General features: G+C 40.1%; 1 protein-coding gene across 3 annotated transcripts in view; it reads left to right on the forward strand.

Annotated features, from left to right (window-relative positions):
- Window positions 1–20936, forward strand: part of RAB6B (RAB6B, member RAS oncogene family) — a 168896-nt gene that overhangs the window by 135908 nt on the left and 12052 nt on the right. For all 3 annotated transcript variants that reach the window (XM_072613613.1, XM_072613615.1, XM_072613614.1), the window contains 5 exons: window positions 4631–4684; window positions 5375–5480; window positions 8106–8217; window positions 9995–10088; window positions 15863–15929. In XM_072613613.1, coding sequence (XP_072469714.1) covers window positions 4631–4684; window positions 5375–5480; window positions 8106–8217; window positions 9995–10088; window positions 15863–15929 — 433 coding nt within the window. The remainder of the gene's footprint in view (window positions 1–4630; window positions 4685–5374; window positions 5481–8105; window positions 8218–9994; window positions 10089–15862; window positions 15930–20936) is intronic.

Genomic DNA, 20936 nt, shown 5'->3' on the forward strand with positions numbered 1-20936 from the left:
AGTCAGGGAAACTGGGAGTCAGAGATGAGGAAGGAGAGCTTTCCAGGTCTGAGGGACAGCCAGCAAAAATGTCTGAAACCGAGAGATGGAGTGTCTTGTAATATTGGAGATGTGCTACAGTGTTAACTTTTTTTAAAAAGTCTGAATGTGTGATTTCATAGGGAATTCTTGGTATAGAACCACTGCAGACCAACAATTCTCTCTAACTTACATTCCTAGAAAAGTCCCTAGAATACTGAGAAATTAGTTTTCCCAGGATGACAACACTAGTATATCCAAGGCTTGAACCTATCTTTCTGACTTCAAGTTCAGCCTGCTATGAACGTGGGGTTTCATTGGCATAGGGACCTTCCTCTACAAATTTTATACAATTTACATCCTTAGAGAGACAGCTGGGGTATTGTGGGTTAAAGTAACATGCCCAAAGTCACACAACCAGTATCTTTCTGAAGTTAGATTTGAACCCAGGTTTTTCTGCCTACCAGGCTCTCTGTCCACTAGACCATGCTGCCTGTGTTATCATGATTATGAATTAAAGGTCAGAGTACTCAGTTCTCTGGGGTTCCTTTGCAAACTGAGAACAATATATTGTCTTCATGTCTATTCATCCACCAAGAACTGAAAGAGGAAGGGAGATGTCTGAGAGACTTCTAGGGAAAGAAGATAGAACTGGGTAGGATCAAGAAGAGAATTCTAACATGGACTGAGCAGAATCTCCTGTGCTAGAGAGACAAAAGATCTAAAGGTATCTGTCACTATACATACAGTCAAAGAAGAAGTGATAAGACAGAACCATCCATAGATTCATGGATAAGTAGAATTTCAGCTCTCAGCGATCACCTAATTCTACTGAATTCTGAGTGACCCGGGATGAAATAAATCTATTAGATTGTCTTTTCCATGGAATTATTCCCTATGGGGAAATTCTGTGCCTACCATCCTCCAGTTCCCAGGGAATATGGTCCACTTTCTGTCTATTCCGAAGGGGAAAACTGCCTTGACTAATAGCTTCCCTTTGGAAACCTTATGCTTCTTGTAAATTCTGACCTAGACTGAAGCAGTTTTCCACCACATACTTATCATTAAGCAACATGCTACTGCCACCATGAGATATTTCTGTCCCTTGACTACTACGCTTCCTTATGGGACTTATAGGTGGTTCAATGGATAGAACACTATGCCTGTCAGGAAGATCTGAGTTCAAATCTAGTTTCAGACACTTACTAGCTATGTGACCCTGAACAAGTCACCTAACCTTTTTTGCCTCAGTTTCCTCATCGGCAAAATGAGCTGGAGAGGGAAATGGCAGACCACTTCAACATCTCTGCCAAGAAAACTCCAAATGAGGTTTCAGATACAACTGAACACAAACGTTAACAACAAAAACTCTTTCTTGTCTTGCCCCAGCACACTTTTAAGTCTACTTGTGTCCTTAGTCACCCAAATAATAGCACCTACCTCTCAGAACTGTTGAAAGGATTAAATATTTGTTAAGTGCTTTGCAAACCTTATAGCACTATATAAATGTTGGTTATTATTTATCTGTTTATTTACAAGGGAAGAGAGTAAATTGTGTAAAAGAACAATTAATTAAAAGTGTGTAAGTGAAGTCAGAGCTCACAGCTTGCTAACACATATATCAGTCTAGCTATCAGATCTTCTTGCTTGATCCTGCTTTTGGCTTTTTCCATGAGACCCCAGATCAAGGCAGTGACCCCTACTTGCCTGCTCCATTCTTGGCTTGAACCCAGAAAAGGTCTTGACTTTCTCAGAAATCCCCAGTTTGGGGATTTTAGATCTACTCTTGTAGCATCTCTGGTGGAGCTCAAAGGTTTGATTTAAACTAAACACTTGCCAAACTTGAATCAGCAAGGTGGTGTAATAGCTAGAGCTTTGGATCTGGAGTTAGGAAGACCTGAATTTAAATCCATTCTCAGATACTTACTACCTGTGTGGCAAGTCACTAAGCTGCTGGGTGCCTCAGTTTACTCATCTGTAAAATGAGGATAATGACAGCATTCATCTCTCATAGTTATCGTTAGGATAAAATGAGATATTTTGTGGAACATCTAGCACAGTTCCTGGCACATAGTGGTTGATTGTTGTCCTTTGTTTTCAAAGAGAATCCAAATGACATCACTAGGTTGGGGTTAAGGTACAGTATGTCCAACTGTCGGTGAATAAACCAACATGATTTTGGGAGGCTCACTCACAGATTGGGTACAAGTAATCAATGTGAACATTTGAAGTGGAGATGTCTCAAAATTTGTGCATCTCGTTTTTTTTGAGCTACTACAATTCTGCACATGGTAAATTTTATATAAATGCTCATTCTCCCCGCCCTCCATCCTTGAGCCAATTAGGAGTCATCATTCCATTTGGTTAAGCTTTGGTTTCCACTCATGAAAGACTATAAATCTAGAGCTGAAAGGGATCTCAGAGGCCATCTTGGAGAAACTGAGACCCAGGAAAGTTTAGTGACCTTTGTGAGGTCACAGAGGTGACCTTGTGATGTCATGGGTAGACAGTTATTGTCATTAGTGGAGATGGAACCTAAGTCCTTTGACCCCAGAGCTAGCATCCCTTCCTTTGTGTTATACTGTTAGCTAAGTCAGTAACCACTGATACCTTCATAATCCATGTTTCATAATGAAGATAAAACCATTATCTGTGTGGAGTAATTGCTTTCTGACCTCTCATGTTAGTGCATCCCAATTCATCACTTGAAGTTAATTTCCTTTAAAAAACAAATGGTTTTGATACATATGTGCCTGCGGTGTAATGAATGTAGGAATTCAGATCAGTCCAAGGAAAGGAAAAAGAATAGTAGGAAGTGTTCTGTGGAAAAGGATCAATGAGAAGATGCTGCATGCCCCTGTTGGAGTTGAGGCTGGGCCTCTACCATTGACAGCAACAAGAAGCTAAGCAGCTTTGAGATGAGAGCTTGAAAATAGTGGAAACTGGGAGGGCGTGACCAAGAGATCAGTAGTGGACAGTAGTACCTTCCTCCCTGTCCAGGGTCCCCAGAAGGAAGAGGACAGAGGAAGAGACTGAAAGAGAGCCTCCTTCATTGGTCATGAAGGTCACTGGTCCCATTTTTTAAAGGTAGTATGAGAGCAGGATAAATTCATGTCATTGCAAATCAGAGCCATTGAACCTAGAATAAAACAGGTGTTTGCCTGCATTTTGAAAGCAGGAATATAAACTCACTTATATAATACTTTACAGTTTTTAAAATTTACTTTCCTTACAGCAGCCCTATATGTATGTGTGTTTGTGTGTATTGTTAGTTGTTATTTCCATTTTACAGATGAGAAACCTGAGACTTGGGGAATTTTAGGTACCTGTGAATACAGTTAATAAATGGCAAAGCCAAGATGAGAAGACCAGGTCTTCTAACTCCAAGTCCTTTCTACCCTATCACGCTATCCAGTTCAGTGTCTGCACTCAGTGAACAACTAATTTTAGTTGATACTGATAATGCTATTATTGTTATTCTGTTGGGGGAAGGGAGAGTAAATTCAAGTTCTTTAGGAAGAGAATTCATCAAGGCAACAGGAAAGATGGTATTCTTTGACCTAGAGATACCAATACTAGGCCTATATTTCCTAAAGAGATCAAATAAATAGGAAAATGACTCATGTGGACAAATATGTCTTTAGCAGCTCTTTTTTGCAGTGGAAGGTGACCAGAAACTAGGTCATGCCCATCAATCAAGGAATGACTGAACAAGTTTTTTTAGTAATTGAGTGTAATATAATATTATTGTGCTGTGAGAAATGATGAAAAGCTTAGTCTCAGAGAAACCTGGGAAGACTTGTATGAACTGATGCAGAGTGCAGTAGGCAGAACTAGGAGAACAGTTTTAATGACAACAATATGGTAAAGACAATTTTTGAAAGACTTAGGAACTCTGATCACTGCGGTTTCCAGCCATGATTCCAGAGAATTGATGAAACAAGCTCCCTTCCTCCTGGCAGAGGAATAAGACTCAAGATGCACAATGAGGCATGGACTTTGCCAATGTAAGAATTTCTTTTGCTTGGCTATGCACTTCATCCCCAGAAGTTGGATAGGGGTTGAGAGGAAACAAAGAGAAAACAAGTGTTTGTTAGTTGGAAAAGAATAATAATTACTATTAAAGGATGGTATAAGATTCCCTGAAAGTCAGATGGTTCAAAAGAGGGACTCTGACTGATGTTTGTTCTATGCAACATTTTCTTTTTCTTTCTTTCTTTCTTTCTTTCTTTTTCTTTCCTTTTTCTTTTTCTTTCTTTCTTTTTCTTTCCTTTTTCTCTTTCTTTCTTTCATTCTTTCTTTCTTTTTCATTCTTTCCTTCTTTCTTCTCCTCCTCCTTCTCCTCCTCCTTCTCCTCCTCCTCCTCCTTCTCCTTCTCCTTCTCCTCCTCCTTCTCCTCCTCCTCCTCCTCCTCCTCCTCCTCCTCCTCCTTCTTCTTCTTCTTCTTCTTCTTCTTCTTCTTCTTCTTCTTCTTCTTCTTCTTCTTTTCTCCTCCTCCTTCTTTTTCACATTCAAGGTTACCAAACCTTTTGCTCAATATGTAGTTCTGTTCTCTATGGTCTCTAAAACTTTGGATTTTTCTCACCTTGTCCCTATCTTTCCTTTCTTAAAGGCAACCATTGGGATTGACTTCTTATCAAAAACTATGTATTTGGAGGATCGTACGGTAAGTGCCAGATTTGAGAACTAGGATAACTTTTCTACCTGCAAAGGCAGAGCCTGGGGAAGAGGAGTCTATGTCCCGGTACATGACACCCCACCTGGTCACAATGACTTCTAAGACAAAGCAGAGTGAGGAAAACCAATGCACTGGGTTTCTCTTGCTGCCCCAAGCAAAGGAGTTTAGTGGATAGAGCATGGGATTTAGAATCAGGAGGACCTGAGTTCAAATCTTGCTTTAGACTTACTATATGGGCCCAGGCAAGTCACTTAACCTTCTAGCCTTAGTTTACTCATCTATAAAACGAGTATAATATCACCCACCTCAGAAAGTTGTTAGGATCAAATGAGATAATATTTGTAAAGTCCTTTGCAAACTTTAAGGTGTTAATGTAAGTGCTAGCTATTATGACAGCACTAGTGCCAGTGATTGGGAAGCTAAGAAGAAGCTCTTTCTCCCATTTCCCCCCCTCCAAAAGTATAGAACCTCAAGTGATAATACCTTTGATAATTCTCTTTCTGGGCTAGCCCTGCTTTATGCAATCCCTTTGCATAATCAATCCAATAGGAATTTTCTTGAGTACCATACTATGTGCTAGACTACTCTGGGCTGGGCACTGGGCATACAAAGAATTAATATCCCATCTCTTCTTCCTTTTCTTTCCTGCCTCCTTTTTTCTTTTTGTCGCATTGGCAGGTCCGATTGCAGCTTTGGGATACTGCTGGACAGGAGAGATTCCGCAGCCTAATCCCCAGTTACATCCGGGACTCCACTGTGGCGGTGGTGGTGTATGACATCACAAGTGAGTGTAGCATGAGTGTAGCAGATATCATGCTGGTGTTTCAGGCCAAATGGTGACCCAGCAAAAATGCCCCAACTACATAGTTAAAGGGGAAAATTTAAATCTTCTGATCCTTACATCTAGGTGTGGCAGTGGCTTTTATGTAGTCATTATGGCATTGCAAGTAATGAGACCCTGGCAGAAGGCAGTGTTAGGGATCACTCAGCAACACCTGGTACATTTGCTGAGCAGCAGGAGTCTAGAGACTTCATTTTAACACCAGGCACACCACAATTTATTTCCTGCATCTGCCCAGGTTACCTATTGCTTGCAATTCATGGTGGGGAGGGGGTAGGGAGGGGGTAGAGAAAAACAGTACCACACTATAATTTCTCAGAAATATTTTGGTGCTCAGGGCATGAGCATGGATATGTATATTTTGTTTGCGTTCTTTACCTGGGGTTCATGAACTGGTTTTTTTTCTTAATTGATAACTGTATTTAAGTAGAATTGGTTTCCTTTGGAATTCTATGTACATTATCTCATGCATTTAAAAATATTATTGTGAGAAGGGATCCATAGGCTTCACCAGCCTCCCAGGTCTGTGACTCAAAAATAGTTAAGAACTGTTAGGTAGACTCTAGATGGGTTTGCTACTTTCTTTTTTTTTTATCCTAATTCCATGAGGAATTTTCCATAGCCCTAAAAGATTACTAAAACTCATTATATTAAAGATGGTTATAGATAATTTTACAGGTGTTTGTGAAGATGATAGAGATGCTGAATGTGGGCAGGTGCTTTATTTTGTACTGAATTAAGATTCCTCCTTGAGGTTAATCTGGAAGGAAATGAAGTAAGGAAAGAGGGTGTGGAGAAGAAAGGCCTTCATTTCTGTAGACAGAGCTGGCCTCTCCTGGCTGCAGCTGCTCTTGCAACCAAGATACACAATGCACAGCAAAGACAGCCAGCACCCAGGTCAAGGCTGGAAAAGCACAGGCTAGAATATATGTAAGCAATTGAAACAATGGTACCCATCAGTGCTGGTGCAGAGGAATCAAATGCCAAAGTCCAAGTCTAGGGAGATGGAAGCAGGTTCTTTTTTGCAACATGCCATCAGTCCATCAGCAAGCATTCATTAAGTGCTTACTTAGTATGTGCTGGGCACTGTGCTAAACCTGAGAATATAAAGAAAAAATAAAAGCAATTCCTACCCCTAAAAAGCTTATAAGTTCAAATAGGAGGAGACACCATATACATAAACAGACATACAAGATACATACAGAAAGCCTGAGAAGGGAAGGCCCTTGCAGCTTGGAGGGACCATGAAAAGCCTTCCTGCAGCAGATGACACCTGAAATGAGTTTTAAAGGAAACCAAGGAACTGAAGATAAGGAAGAAGAGCATTCCAGGCATGAGAGACTGTCATTACAAAGGCTCAGAGATGGGAGATGGGTAACATGCAGAACAACAAATAGACTAGTATGACTAGACCATAAAGTAGACAAAAGAGAGTGATGCCCTTTAAGACCACAGAGTCAGGAAGGGAGGGCCAAGTGGTGAAGAGCTTTAAATACCAAACAGGGGTTTATATGGGATCCTATAGATAGCAGGAAACCATTAAAGTTTACTGAACAGGGAGGTGACATAGTCTGGGCTATCTGTAGGAAAAGTCACTTTGGTGACTGTGTGGAAGATGGATCGGAGTGGGGAGAGACCTGAGGCAGGGAGTCAGACTGTACCCATGACAGGATCCTCTACACTACAACTCTTTGCCAGCATCATGTCCTTGTTTACTCTGTCCTGGCTTCCCTTTAATCAAGCCTTTGAGCTGAGCTGTCCTCCAGAACCCATCTTGTAGTCCCTTTCTCTATCTGTAGGCCTACACACACACACACACACACACACACACACACACACACACACACACACACACACACCTCCAACGAATGGCTACTTCTGTCTGTCTTTCATAAACACAGAGGCCATAGACATAGAAAACAAAGAAATAGGACTCTTGGTAAATTTGGGCTTCCATGGAAATAAAATAAGCCCCACAATATAGCACTGACTAAAACAGTTAATATTCCCAGTCATCATATGGATTTTCACATCTGAATTCATGAAATCACTTGTCTATAAAAGCAAAGAGAGAGTGATTCACTAGCAAATGTTAAAGAAAAATAAGTTCCAGAGAAAATTAATCATTCCTGATTAAGTGAAATTATTCGCTAGCATTTCTGAGAAATGTCCCCCAAATGTCCCTGAAAGAAACTTAAATTTATTCATGTTGGCAGGATGGTAAATTCATTGTATTGCCACATCGCAGCTTCATTATTATCACCACATTGTAAAGTAGATTTAGTCCTCAGGAAGGTTCTAAGATGTACTATTAGTACACAGTAAAAGATACTACTTGAATCCTGTTTTCTCTTTTCTCTTTCTCCTTCTGTGCTGAAAAAGAACATCTTTCTTCTATTACTGGAATATCTCCATACCTCAAGTACTTCATCTTCTACCAAGAAGTGTACCATCTCTCTGTTTCTGTCTCTCTTCTGCTGTTCTCTTTTTTTTCCTTCCCTTAATTATTCCCCCTCCTTTCTCTCTTCCATACTTATCTCTAGTTCTATATTTGTTTTCCACCCTCAGATCTCAACTCCTTCCAACAGACCTCCAAGTGGATTGATGATGTCAGGACAGAAAGAGGAAGTGATGTCATCATCATGCTGGTGGGCAACAAAACAGATCTAGCAGATAAGAGGTAAGAGCGGGAGGGGAAAAGCTCCAGAAGGTGGAGAAACTGAAACCTAAACTTGAAACCTCAGGAATCACACCTAAAATGAATCAGAATTGATGCTCCTGATGCCTACACATGACTAAGTGGGAAAAAAAAGGTCTGCTGTGGGCAGAAGTTTCTTTTCTGGGTCAAGGCTGGACATGGCTGCATTGGGAATTCCTATGGCCCCGAGCAATTGGAGTATCTCTCCATACTGCAGCTGCTGTGGATATTTTCAAACTTTTACCAGGGTGCCAGTAGCTGCTAGCACTCCATACACTTGACATATTCCTCCTCACGTTTCCCAGCTTGCAGGTTGACATGTGCCTGGTTATGGCATATCAGCTTTTCTCAGATGGAAGAGTCACTCAATCTCACATTTGCCATAAGCCTCATTTCACTTTTACATTCTGTGGTGCTCTGTGTGTGTATATGTTTAATTCTCCAGATACTGGATTTCATTCTTTTTAATCCATTTTTTCATTCTTTTTAATCCATTTATTCAGTGGTTATTTATTCACTTCTGCCATTTGCAGAGCACTGTGCCAGATAATGAAGGAGATACAGAATTTAGATAAGAGATATTCTAATCCTCATGGAGTTTACAGTCGAGTAGTAACTTTAATCTGTAAAAACCAAAGCTTGTATCCTCAGCTCCTCTGTTGCCAGGTTGGCTAATCTAGCCACCTTTAACCCCCCAAAAAGTTCCTAATTGGACTTCTCCAACTTCTGACTAACGGTTTCTGGAACCATTTGATGTCTCTGCCTGTGATAGTCCTTCAAAAGGAAAAAAGGTTTCTAACTCTACAAAATACAAAAATGTAGTCCTTATCCAACCTACCCTAACTTAGGGTATTTCACAGGATATTTTTACTTTGGTTCAAGGCAGAACTGACATGTTCTTTACCAATGCTTATTCAGCTGTGAACATGGGATTGTGTGCCATATACCAAGGCAGAACTGTGTGTAGAATTAAACTGTGGGGTTTCTACGTTCTCTGACAGGAGGTCACAAGCGTGCATTTCCTTAGGGCCTCATAAGGCAGCAGCTATGTTCAAAAGTCAGAAAATGAGGATGTTGTAGCAGCAGAGAAAGGACTATAACAGGCAGTGGATTGATTCTCCTGGGCAAAGCTCAATATCACCACAGCCATCCTCAAAATAAAAAGTGCTAGATCTTACTCCAATGTAGAATGCTAATTTGCATACAATTTAATTAAACTTGCCTGGTGAGAACAGAGATCTCCCTCCTAAAAAAATTCAATTTTTGTCAGTCAAGCTAAATGAAATTTAATCAACTCCAACACCCAAAATCACAGTCTCACCTACCCTTCACCTAGCAAGTTGTGAAATGTGCTGTGAATTTTAAAATGAAAAATGTCCATCATATCCCAGATTACCAGAAAAGGTAAATCCATGGAGACTGAGAAACACATGCAAAGATGGAGTGAAGGTTGGGAGTTTATCATCATCTTCCATTCATGGAGCAACATAATATGGCATCATAAAACAGATGCCCCACAATACTGGGATAGCTGTCCAAGGTGCTGATGGCATCCCATTGATTTGGAATAGTGAAAAAAGCCTGATCGGTGTCCAGTCTGCTTGCTCATTTTGCTATTTCCCACTCCAATGCTCTCCTGCCACCATCATTGTGGGACATCGAATTTGGGACCCACAGCCATTGCGGGACATCATTTCTTTCCCCAGTGTGAAACTGTGATGGGCCACTTGTAATTTCCCCTTCTCTGTGGTGTCTATAGGCAAATAACAATTGAAGAAGGAGAACAGCGCGCCAAAGAATTGAGTGTCATGTTTATTGAAACCAGTGCCAAGACAGGATACAACGTAAAGCAGGTAAGAGATCTATGGCTTCTGATCCAACATATTCACCTAGAGAATATACACAATTCAGTTAAGGTTTATAGAGCTATGTCATACATTAGCCAGGAGGGCTGTCAAATGCTGGAAATAAACTAAAACACCCACCTAAGGTGTGAATCCAACTTACAAGTTTGATCAAAGAAAAGACAATCACAGGATGGAAGGTGTAAGTCTCATGAGACAGTCCCTCAGGCTAATGTCAGACATCAGCCGTAACATTCATATACACATATACCTCCCTGTTATAGTGGCATATTGCCACTCACTTTATCCTATCTACTTGTCCTTTGTGCTTGAAGATGATTCTGTTGACAGAGTTTACTCTCAAAGGGTGTTGACCTAGTGATTTTTGTTTGCTCTGAGGAAGATAGAATTTTCTAAAGTCTTTTCCCAGTGTAGGAAGAAGAAATCAGTCAATTCCAGTCAATTCAATGAATATCTCCTATGTATTCAACACTACGCTATTATTTCTTGCCATTGAATTACTATTTGAAGAGACTTAAAGGAGCTGTGACTTCATCAGCATAGGAAACTTGAAAATTGGCAACACCTTTCATCAGTGTAGATTAAACTCCATTGGTGACTTAGTGGATTTTCTTGAGACACATAGAAGTTAGATGATTCATTCAGGTTCACATAACTAGGTAGTATCAGAAGTGACAACTGAATTCGTGTCTCCCTGACCCCAAACCTAGCACTCTGTCGACTGTGCCAAGCTAACACGATGGGGAAACATTTACACAGAAGATAGAGAACAATGCAAAACCTTATATAATTACATGCCTGAATGAGCAGTGCAAACTCTAAATTCCATGGGAAGGAGTTCATAGAAGATAAGGAGCCCTGTGAGCTGAAAGCAGTTAGGGGAAAAGAGAGTACTTCATGCAGGGATGAAAGTTTACTTAAACCTTAAAAAATTGTTTGGTAGGGTTTGGATGAATGGTGAATAGGAAATGGTATTCCAGGCCAGAAGAATCCACAAAGGTGTGGAGGTGGGTATTAGAATGGTATAGAGTGAGGATAGGAGAGCAGCTCAGTGTGCCACTTGTTGCAAAATTTCTCTGCAAACTCTCACAGTGGAGAGATTGAATTCTTGAGCTGAAAGCTTAGGAAGCCTATGTGAGCCAAAAATGAAATGAAGTTATGCTATCATCAGTGGTGTTTGAAGGACTTTTTATTGGGAGTGTTGTAAAGTCTAAGGAATTTAACTACATAATTGTTAAGACCCCTTCAACTCCATATCCTTTCATTTTTGTGACTATGGGCAAGATCTTATGCCCAATAATGCAGGGTTATTTGAATGTGCCCCCAGTCGCTATGCAAGTTGTCTTTTCATGTACACAATGCCCCCAAGGTCAATTGTCAGGAAGCAAAAAGGAGCCATGCTATTGAAACAAGGGACATTCGCATTCAGAGTTGAATTGAAAGGTTTGTGATTTAAGTAAATATGATACAGAATCGTGGAAATGGGACAGTTGCTCAAGGTCCAAGGCTCTGAGACCTCCATATGGAAGCAATATTGAGATATTGAGGGAGTGGAGGATAAGATTCAAGAGATTCAATGGCCCTGGATTTTTTTATTGTCAAAGTGATTTCTGCTTGGGTATGGGTTGGACTAGATGGCCCTAGTTGAACTATCTGCCAGCTCTGAACCTCTATGATTTTCCAGCAGACAGCATCCCATTCTTAGTCAGTACTTAGGACCTATCTTCAGCCCAGATTTAACAAACAGCCTTAAGTCCATTAGATGCAATTGCTCATCCCAGCTGCACTCCAAGATCTTTTGCTGAGTGTTCAGAGCTCCTTTAATAGCTCAAAAGAGGTTTAAATCAATGCATTAGAAAAAAGAAGGCACTTTCTTTGTCACCAGATGGTCCAAACACTCACTTTGCCCTTACTGTAGCCTGTTCCCATTAAAACTGGTATTCTATTAATGCAGCCAGACCCAGCTTCTTTTTGATTCATCAAATCATAGATATAAAACTGGAAGGGACCTTAGAGGTCCCCTCATCCAACTCCCTTTTACAGATGATGAAACTGAGGCCCAGAATAAAAATCAGAGGTAGGATTTGAAGCCAGATCTCATAGCTCCAAATTCAATGCCTTTTCCACCACACTATACTGCTACTTGCTATAGCAACGTCATAGAATCACAGAATATTAGAGTTGAAAAGACTGGTAAGTCCAACCCCTCATTTTCCAGAGAAAACCATCTGAGAGCTAGAGACATCATTCCTTTGTGGTTCAAAGTCACGTAGAGAGTAAGTGGGAGAGCCAGGATTGGAGCCTATTTATTCTTACCTATTCTATTCCACCTTCCACTTTCCCATGCTGCTTCTACCCTGGTAATGGATAACAAAATCCTGCCTTCCACAACTGCCTGGGGCAATTGACATTGGTTTACAGCTCCTTTACATAGATATCTGCAAGACATTTCACAATAAGTACTCACATTGAGCACTTGAGTTTTGAAGAAATCATTTTAATACTATAGGAATTGTAATAATATATAGCATATATTATAGTACAATGGTATATAATATAGTACATATAGTGCTACAGGTAGAGGAACCAATAAAGTGGATTCTCTTTTGACTTTTTAAAGAGACTCAAAATAATTTTAAGTCTTCACAAAAGACATCTAATTATGTCTCCCTAAGTCTTCCCTCCTCCACTTCCCTGAACCAGTTCTCATATGACATGATCTCAGGAGCCTCTACCCTCTTGATTGCCCCTCTCTGGACACTCTTCAACTTACCAGTGTCCTTCTTAAAACATTGTGCCCAGAACTAGACAATCAGTATACCAGATGAAGTTTGACTAAGTACAAGATGACTAACACCTACATATTCCTAGAAGCTGTGCTTTTCCAAATGAGGCCTAAAATAATTTTTGGAAGGGTGATCTCTATAACACGCCATTGAATCTCATATTGAGCTTACAATCCATTAACACCCCCCCCTCCAGAGCTTTTTCAAGCAAGCTGTTTCCTAGCTAGGCTTCCCCCATCTTGTACTTGCAAAATCTACTTTTTGAACTCAGTTGTAAGACTTTACACTTATCTCTATTACATTTCATCTTGTTCAGTGATGGTAGTGGGAGTGGGGAGGAAAATGCATGTTAATGTAAAAACTTGTGCATTTCTGTGCTGGCTGTTATGCAAATGATTTAGCAGTATACCCGGAGTCAATAATTTCCATTAGTTTCCAACAGTATCTGCTTCTCCTTGAAACAATAAATCATGTCAAGATACAGAATCACTCCATTTTCTTAAATGGAAAAATGCCATTTAAAATATCAGCTCCTAAAACGTAGAAAAAAGTCCTCTTAAACACAGAAACTGAACTTTGGCATAATAATGATTCATAATAAAGATACTGGTTCCTAACTACATTTGCAGCTTCCAATTGTTTCTCGAAAATGGACCTCAGTTTTCTTATCTGTAAAGTGGGGGAAGGGGAATGGGACTAGAAATGAGGACTCTTCATTTTGATTCCAGGAACTTGGTTTGTTCTTAAAAGAATTTTTTTTGATAACTATATTTCAATATGGTTGGTTTCCTTTGTAATCTTATGTATTTTATTTTAAGCCTTTAAAAACATATTGAGAGTCCAGAGGTTCTTAAGCCTTTTTTAGTTTCATGGTGTTCTTTGTCAGTTTGAGGAATCTTTGGATTGGAGGATCTCCAGCTCCCTCCCAGCTCTATGAATCATCTATTAATCTCTAACAATTAAACTTTTACTCTATCTCATGCAACTATCAGACCAGACAAGTAAAGTGAGATTGTTTACCATATGCAACAGCAATATTATAAAAAGGGAAGTGTGAGCATTTACTAACAAATTACCATTTATATGATCAAATGACAAAGAGCTGGGGAAAAGACTGTTCTCACTAGGGAAAAAAGTGAATCCAAGAAAACTTAGACAAGAGGTTAAGTGTACCATTCCAGGGTGGACCATCCACTATGTTCAAAGGAAAAACAACTTCTCAAGGAAGCTCCAGGGAGATGAACCTCCTCATTTTAGGACTTTGCTAGGGATCAAGAATTCATTAAACACTAGACCAAGTCTGATTAGCTCATTAGAGGTAAAGGAACCTTAGAGAACATCTAGTTTGGTCTCCTTAATTTATTTCAATTAGGAATTAGTTATTAGTGCCTATTGTGTACGATGCTCAATCCTAGGGACCAGGGAGAGGAAAATGAAATGAAAAATTGTCCCCTCTTCAAAGAGGCTTCTCTAGTTTATTTTGTTTTATTTTACTTTCCCCCTTAATTCATCAGTAAAGCTATAGAAGTGGCAGCACGGTTCAGTGATGGGTGCCAAATTTGGAGTTACAAAGCTGGGTTCAAATCCTGGTGTTTTTTTTTATTAACTGTCTCTGTAACTTGGGGCAAGTCACATAAACTCTCTAGACTCTGTTGCTTCATCTAGAAAATGAGGGGTTTGGACTAGATGGCCTCTAAGATCTCTTCCAGCTCCAAATCTATGATCCTATGATCTCATCCTATACTTAAGAGATCCTCTCTGCAGTAGGTTAATATATTGCTATGTCCTTTTGACGGTCAAGAACATTGAAGTTCTGAGACATTTTAAGTAACCCAGTGGAGGTTACATAGGTAGTAAGAAGTGAAGCCAGTACTAGAAGCAGGTCTGGCTCCTAGCTCAGGACTCATTCTCATACACCCCATGATCTACTCTAACAAGACAACCTAGTATTTTTTTTTTAATGAGGATAGAATCTCAAGTCAGAGGAACTGGATATAAATACCACCTTCAGGTTCCTTCCCAGCTCTAAAGTCTCTGATTTGGGGAAAATGCAAAGCTGGGATTTCATCAAAGTCAAGAACTCCTAAGGTGAAAAATTCATTCACCAGGGCAGATCAGCAACTAACCTATAATTCTAACCTTGAAGAATTGGCTGGAGGCATTGGAAAGGTTAGTGATTTGGCCACGACCCCACAGGTGATATGTGTCACAAGCAGGATTCCAGACTCCAAGGCTAGCTCTCTATTAACTTATCACATAGCCTTTCCAAATCCTACAGTCTTAGAGTCCACAAAGCCCCAGAGAGAAAACCAGGAAACTTTGCATTGTCATATGAGCATCAACACCTCCTGATGGTTGTGATTGTTTTAAATTATCGGGTAAGTAAAGATGTTTCTGGTATCTACTAGAACCCCTGCCTGCCCTTCCTGACAGACTTCCCATATGTCATTATTCAGTTTCACAGTGCATTGAGGTCTAGGGCTGTGGGTGCATGCACACACACACATACACAAAACTGTCATGCCATGATTCCATGATACTGTGGCTTATGTGTATTCCTAGACACCACTCGACCTTTGTGACAACAATGCACCTGGCTCAAATTTAGTTTCTTAGTGCACAGGACAGAATTTCAGCTCCCTATTCCTGGGACTTACAGTTTCTTTGAGAAGGAGTCTGGCCTTCTGATAGTGCCTTGCCAAAATTCTTTTTCCTGACTACAGAGTCAGCCCTTGTATGGACCTCAGCAACCACATCCCTCTTTATTCTCAAGTTCCTTATTTCCATGACGAGCCTCTCGTTGTCCCTGGCTACCAATCTCCCACATTGCTCTGAAAGGCTACAGCTCCCAGAAGGTGGATGGAAAACACCACAAGGAAGGCAGAGGGGGAGGGAAGGAGGGGAGGGGAAGACAACACTCATTCTGATGCCTTTCATGTTGTGTTTCTTCCCCCATCCCCTACCCCCAATTCCCAGCTATTCCGGCGTGTTGCATCAGCTCTCCCTGGAATGGAGAATGTTCAGGAGAAGAGCAAAGAGGGGAGTATCCTTTTCCTGGAACCAGTGAGTCGACCTGCTTGGAAATTGAAAGCTAGATGTATTGGGAGGAGGGAAAGGTAAAAGAGCATATAACTGGAGTGAAACTGTGAGTTCTTTGTCCTTCTGGGATAGGCACTGGGCTGGAGTCCTACACCTTCAAGATTCTGGGTACATTAGTAAAATTTCATTCAGACAGAGATCTCTATATAACCTACTGCTCCATGTCTCAGCATGGTAATAGTGTCCTGCTGATATGAGTGCCATGAATTCTGTGCAGGGAATAATCCTGTACAATAAATCATTCACTAGTCCCAGTTCATGTAATAGTTGCTCTGAATGACCAAGAGACCAGAGCATGTGTGATTTGTACGATCAGCAAGAAGGTAGGAAGGTTTCCCTTCCAGTTCTAACACGTAAAAATTATCTCTTCATCCTTTATATCACCTCATCTGTTCCTCTCCCAGTGACCCTCTTTATACAAGTCCACTTAAGCTCCCAGATAGCCCACCAAAATAAATAGTAGCTTACAGATACAGATAAATGTCCAGAAATATGGAGGGCATGGGTGGGGCTGATTGGTATATCCAATCTAATCCAGTCCCACAAAGCTTATCTTTCTTTTTCAAAACAGATTTAAAATTTCTTTACATTTGCTAATTAACTACAGAAGGTCTGGTATTCCCTCTCTTGTCTCCAATTCTTGTAGATTGGGAATACGGTTTTCACCAATGTACTCACTGACACAAAATCCCTTTAGAAGAAAACAATCCAGATGAATCCAGAGTTTGTTTTAATGGGTTTTCCCTCCATCGTATAATCCTAGAAATTTCAGGTTATATTAATCTATGCAGAAGAATGTAGAATAGTGGCCAGTGAATTGCACCCAAAGTCAGGATGATTTGGGTTCATGTCCTCTCTCCAATTCATACTGTCTATGAGACCCCTGGGCAAGTTATTTAACCTTCTAAAGCATTCCCAATCAGTTTCATAAGACTTAAGTGGTAGAGCAGTTGTGGTTGGTTCATTATTTGTGGAAGAAGGTTCTTTGATGGGGAGCCCTAGACACCAAAGAAATAACAAGTCTGAACAAAATATTAAAAGTATAATAACTGGTAGTATCTATTTATCATATCTGAAGGAATCATATCCAAATGATGGTACTGGCCTTCTTGAAATCTTAGCTCCCCTGCCAGTGACCTATGAGTCAGTGCCTAGGATCCTGAGTGAACCATATGATTCTAGAATACTTCTGACTGCAGACAAAGAAAGCTTGGACATTTTCTGCAAGGAAAAGAAGCTGAGACCCTTTACTGCATTCTCAGTATTCCCTGCAAAGAGCCTTGTCACTAAGTACATCCCAAAACATTTACCAAATTCTTGATGGCCTTTGTCAAGCCACAGTACTCTGTGGAAATGCATGCTTAGTAAAATAAATGAAACAAGCATTCTCTTGTACTTATTTCCAGGGGATAAATTGTTTCTCAGCCAAGCAGCAGAGAACTATTTCCAAGGTTGTATATGAGTAGAAGAAGGATGGAAAGGAAGCAGACACATGTTATCTAGGACTCTTCTCCTTTTATTAACATGCAAAAACAAAAATTGGCTCTCACGTAATAATGAAAAATAATAGCTAACATTTATATAGCCCTTTAAGTTTACTATACACTTCTTAGACATTATTTCATTTGGTCCTCATGACAACCTTGTGAAGTAGGTGTTATTATTATTCCCATTTTACAAAGGAGCAAAGTGAGGTTAAGTGACTTGCCCAGTGTCACACAGACAGTAAATATGTGAGGCAGGATTTGAACTGAGTTTCTTAATACTAGAGTGGATTCTTTAAAGCGATATGAAAATTATTCCTCTGGTGGACTTTGAAAATTATAATCTGTCTAGAGGATGGATTAGATAGTCCATAGAAAATACTATCAGCCTCGAAATTCAAGGATTTCATAGGAGAACACATTGAAGAAAGAAGAAATGGGGAGAAAAAGCAGTTGAATTCCTAAAAGGATTAAAAAATCAGAATATTGGGGCTAGAAAGGATCCTTAGGATCATTTAGACTAAAGATTCTTAATGTGGGGTCCATGAATAGCTAGATTTCACAGGGTCAGTGAACTTGGATGGGAAAAAGCAGCATTTTTCTTTTTCACTAACCTTTGGTTTCCTTTGTAATCCTATGTGTTTTATTTTATGCATTTAAAAGCGTTATTCTGAGAAGAGATTCATAGGCTTCCCTAGGCTGTCCAAGGAATACAGGACAAAAAAAGAGGTGAAGAACCCCTGAATTCTAGACTAGCCCCCACATTTTGTAGATGAGAAGGCTGAAGTCCAGAGAGGGCAAATGATTTACTTAAGGTCATCCGTGACAGAAATTAGATTCCAAGTCTGACCTTTTCTGTTGGGTCATACTGTCTTATGAGGATTCCTAACCAGAAGCTCTATGGAACATAATAATTGCTAGCCTTTATATAGTGATTTGTGGAATTCCTTTGATCATCATATCACCTCCATTTTACAGATGGGACTAATAAGATTAACGGAGGTAGCAGAACTAAAGCAAAGAGTTTAGCAATGGTCATACAACTGGTGCTTATCTGAAACAGGATTCGAGCTCAGATCTTTGCTGCAGCTCAACTAAGACTGACCCTCTGTATTTTGCATTATGTCGCTCCCTCTCATTTGCCTTGTGCCAGAGGAGTCACTTATGGCTAGGAATTTTGTGTTTCAGACAAGGTATAGCAGATTATCACAGTTTCTTCAGCTTTTCCTGACAGAGTTTTACATGTCAACTCTTCAGTAGCATGATAAAGCTCTTAGATCTCTGGCCTATACCCAAACCATACTGTCTGATGGTAGAGCAAATGAGCTTCAGGGAAATAGATCCTCTAGGGAAAAACTGCCAGCAACTGTCCCATCTTATCAGGATAACAAAGGGGTAGATAGTGAACAAAAAGGAATTCTACACTTTCCCTGGAGGAGCCTCCAGTAGGAAACAAGAAGAGTCTTGTGATCTTCCCTTTGATATTTGCTACTTGTGAGATCTGAAACAGATCCTTTATCTTTTCTGAGCCTCAGTTTCCCCAGCTGTCAAATGAAGGAGTTGGACTAGTTTGCCTCTGAAGTCCCTTTCAGCACTAAATCTGTGATCCTGTGATTCTGTGGTCAGTCCCATCTAGCCCAAAATATTTTACCTGCCAAAACTTGCCTTAGGCAAAATCAGAGTCAAATCTATTGAAAGGCTGAATCTCTGAGTGATAATAATAGCTAATATTTTCATAGCATTTCAAGGTTTGCAAAGGAGATATATTATCTCCTCTTATCCTTACTATAAATCTAAGGAATAGGTGCTATTATTACCTCTGTTTTATATAGGAAGAAACTGAGAAACCAAGGAGGTTAAGTGACTTGTCTTGGGTCACAAAGCTAATGTGTCTGAGCAAGATTTAACCTCATGTCTTCCTGATTCCTAGTCTAATCGCTGTACTACCTCACCACTGTGACATACCACCTAATGCTATACTACCGTTCTTTAATCTCTGCTTCAAAAAGAGGATAGGTATCCCAGCCTCAGGACACTCTCCATGGTCCTACCTACATACTCTACACTGTCCTCTGTTGGGGAGTGATGAAAATCAATTTGGAGTCATAAGCTTGAATCATGGACCTGCCACTTACTTATGTCTATGTCCTTGAACAAGTTGCCTCACCTATCTGGGCTAAATGATCAAATGGAGAAATAAGACTTGGTTGCCTTTATGGCCCCTTCTACCTCTAAATCCTTTGATTTAATTTTTCCTTCCTCTCCATCAACCTTCTTTCTGCTGTGGACTCTCTGGTATGAGGGATCTCTGTCAATGGCAAAGAGCATGGGTAGACTGGCCAATGCAAGCCATTCTTTGGAGTATATATCCCCCTCTCCCACCTCCAGTGTACCAATCCACCCATTCCACAGATAGTCAATGGCTATGAAAGACTTAGGAAATACTTGAGGAATAATACCTGAGAGGAGGAGTAATATTTCTACTTGAGAGCTGCCTGAGGCACAAGGCATAATCAGTCAAAATACAGCAAAAGGAGCAGGCAGGATTATTGTTGAGAGGCGCTGTGAAACAGGAAGGATCTGAGTTCAAGTCCTGTCCCTGACACATAAGACTTGTGAACACAAACAACTTGCTTAAACATTCAGCATGGATACTCTAGAAAATGTTCAATAAGCAGCTCTACAGGGGAAAAAAAGCCTACAAATTATTAAGCTTAACTTGCATTATTATTATTTCTCCATCACTTAAGTCTATGAAACAAAGCAAATCAGCAAGCAGTAGATCAAGCCCTGAATTGTAGCTTTTTACCAATTTCTGAGATATAAATGCTTACGCTAAGATTTAGTAATTGGCTCTTCCAGACCAATCAATTCATCCTTAGTGTTTGATCATATAAACAGTATTCCACCACCATAGTCCCCCACTTCTACAAATTAAAGAAGGGATTGGGGGTAGTGGGGGGATGTGGAAGGTGGTATTGTTTCTATTTACATTGTTGTAATTATTCTGCATATTATTTTCATGGTTCTATTCATTTTACCCTGCAGAAGTTCATGTCTTACTAGACTCCTCAGACTTCTCCATGACCATTATTTCTTTGGTTAATAATTCCATTCCATTTGTGTATTACCATTTGCCTATCCATTGCCCAATGACATTGACATTCCTCTAAAACTGTTAAGTCACAGATGAGTTGCCAGTCCACACTGGAAGCTGGAGTTTCCATATCAGGAGTTTCCAACCCTGATAAAATCACAAGTTTGGACATAAAAAAAAAATTGTTCCTTGTTAAAAGATCCGTGAGTTTCATAGGGCACTTGATCTACCGCATTGTGAATGGTGTTCTTTAAAGAATACTGATCCATTGATGTGCAGATTGGAGTTCATCAAAGATTGTTATCACTTCATGTAGGTAAAGGATAATAGAAGTCATAGGGCCATAGCGCCAAGACTGGAAGGGACCTCA

This window comes from Notamacropus eugenii, chromosome 5, assembly GCF_028372415.1.
Source record: "Notamacropus eugenii isolate mMacEug1 chromosome 5, mMacEug1.pri_v2, whole genome shotgun sequence".
Taxonomy (NCBI): domain Eukaryota; kingdom Metazoa; phylum Chordata; class Mammalia; order Diprotodontia; family Macropodidae; genus Notamacropus; species Notamacropus eugenii.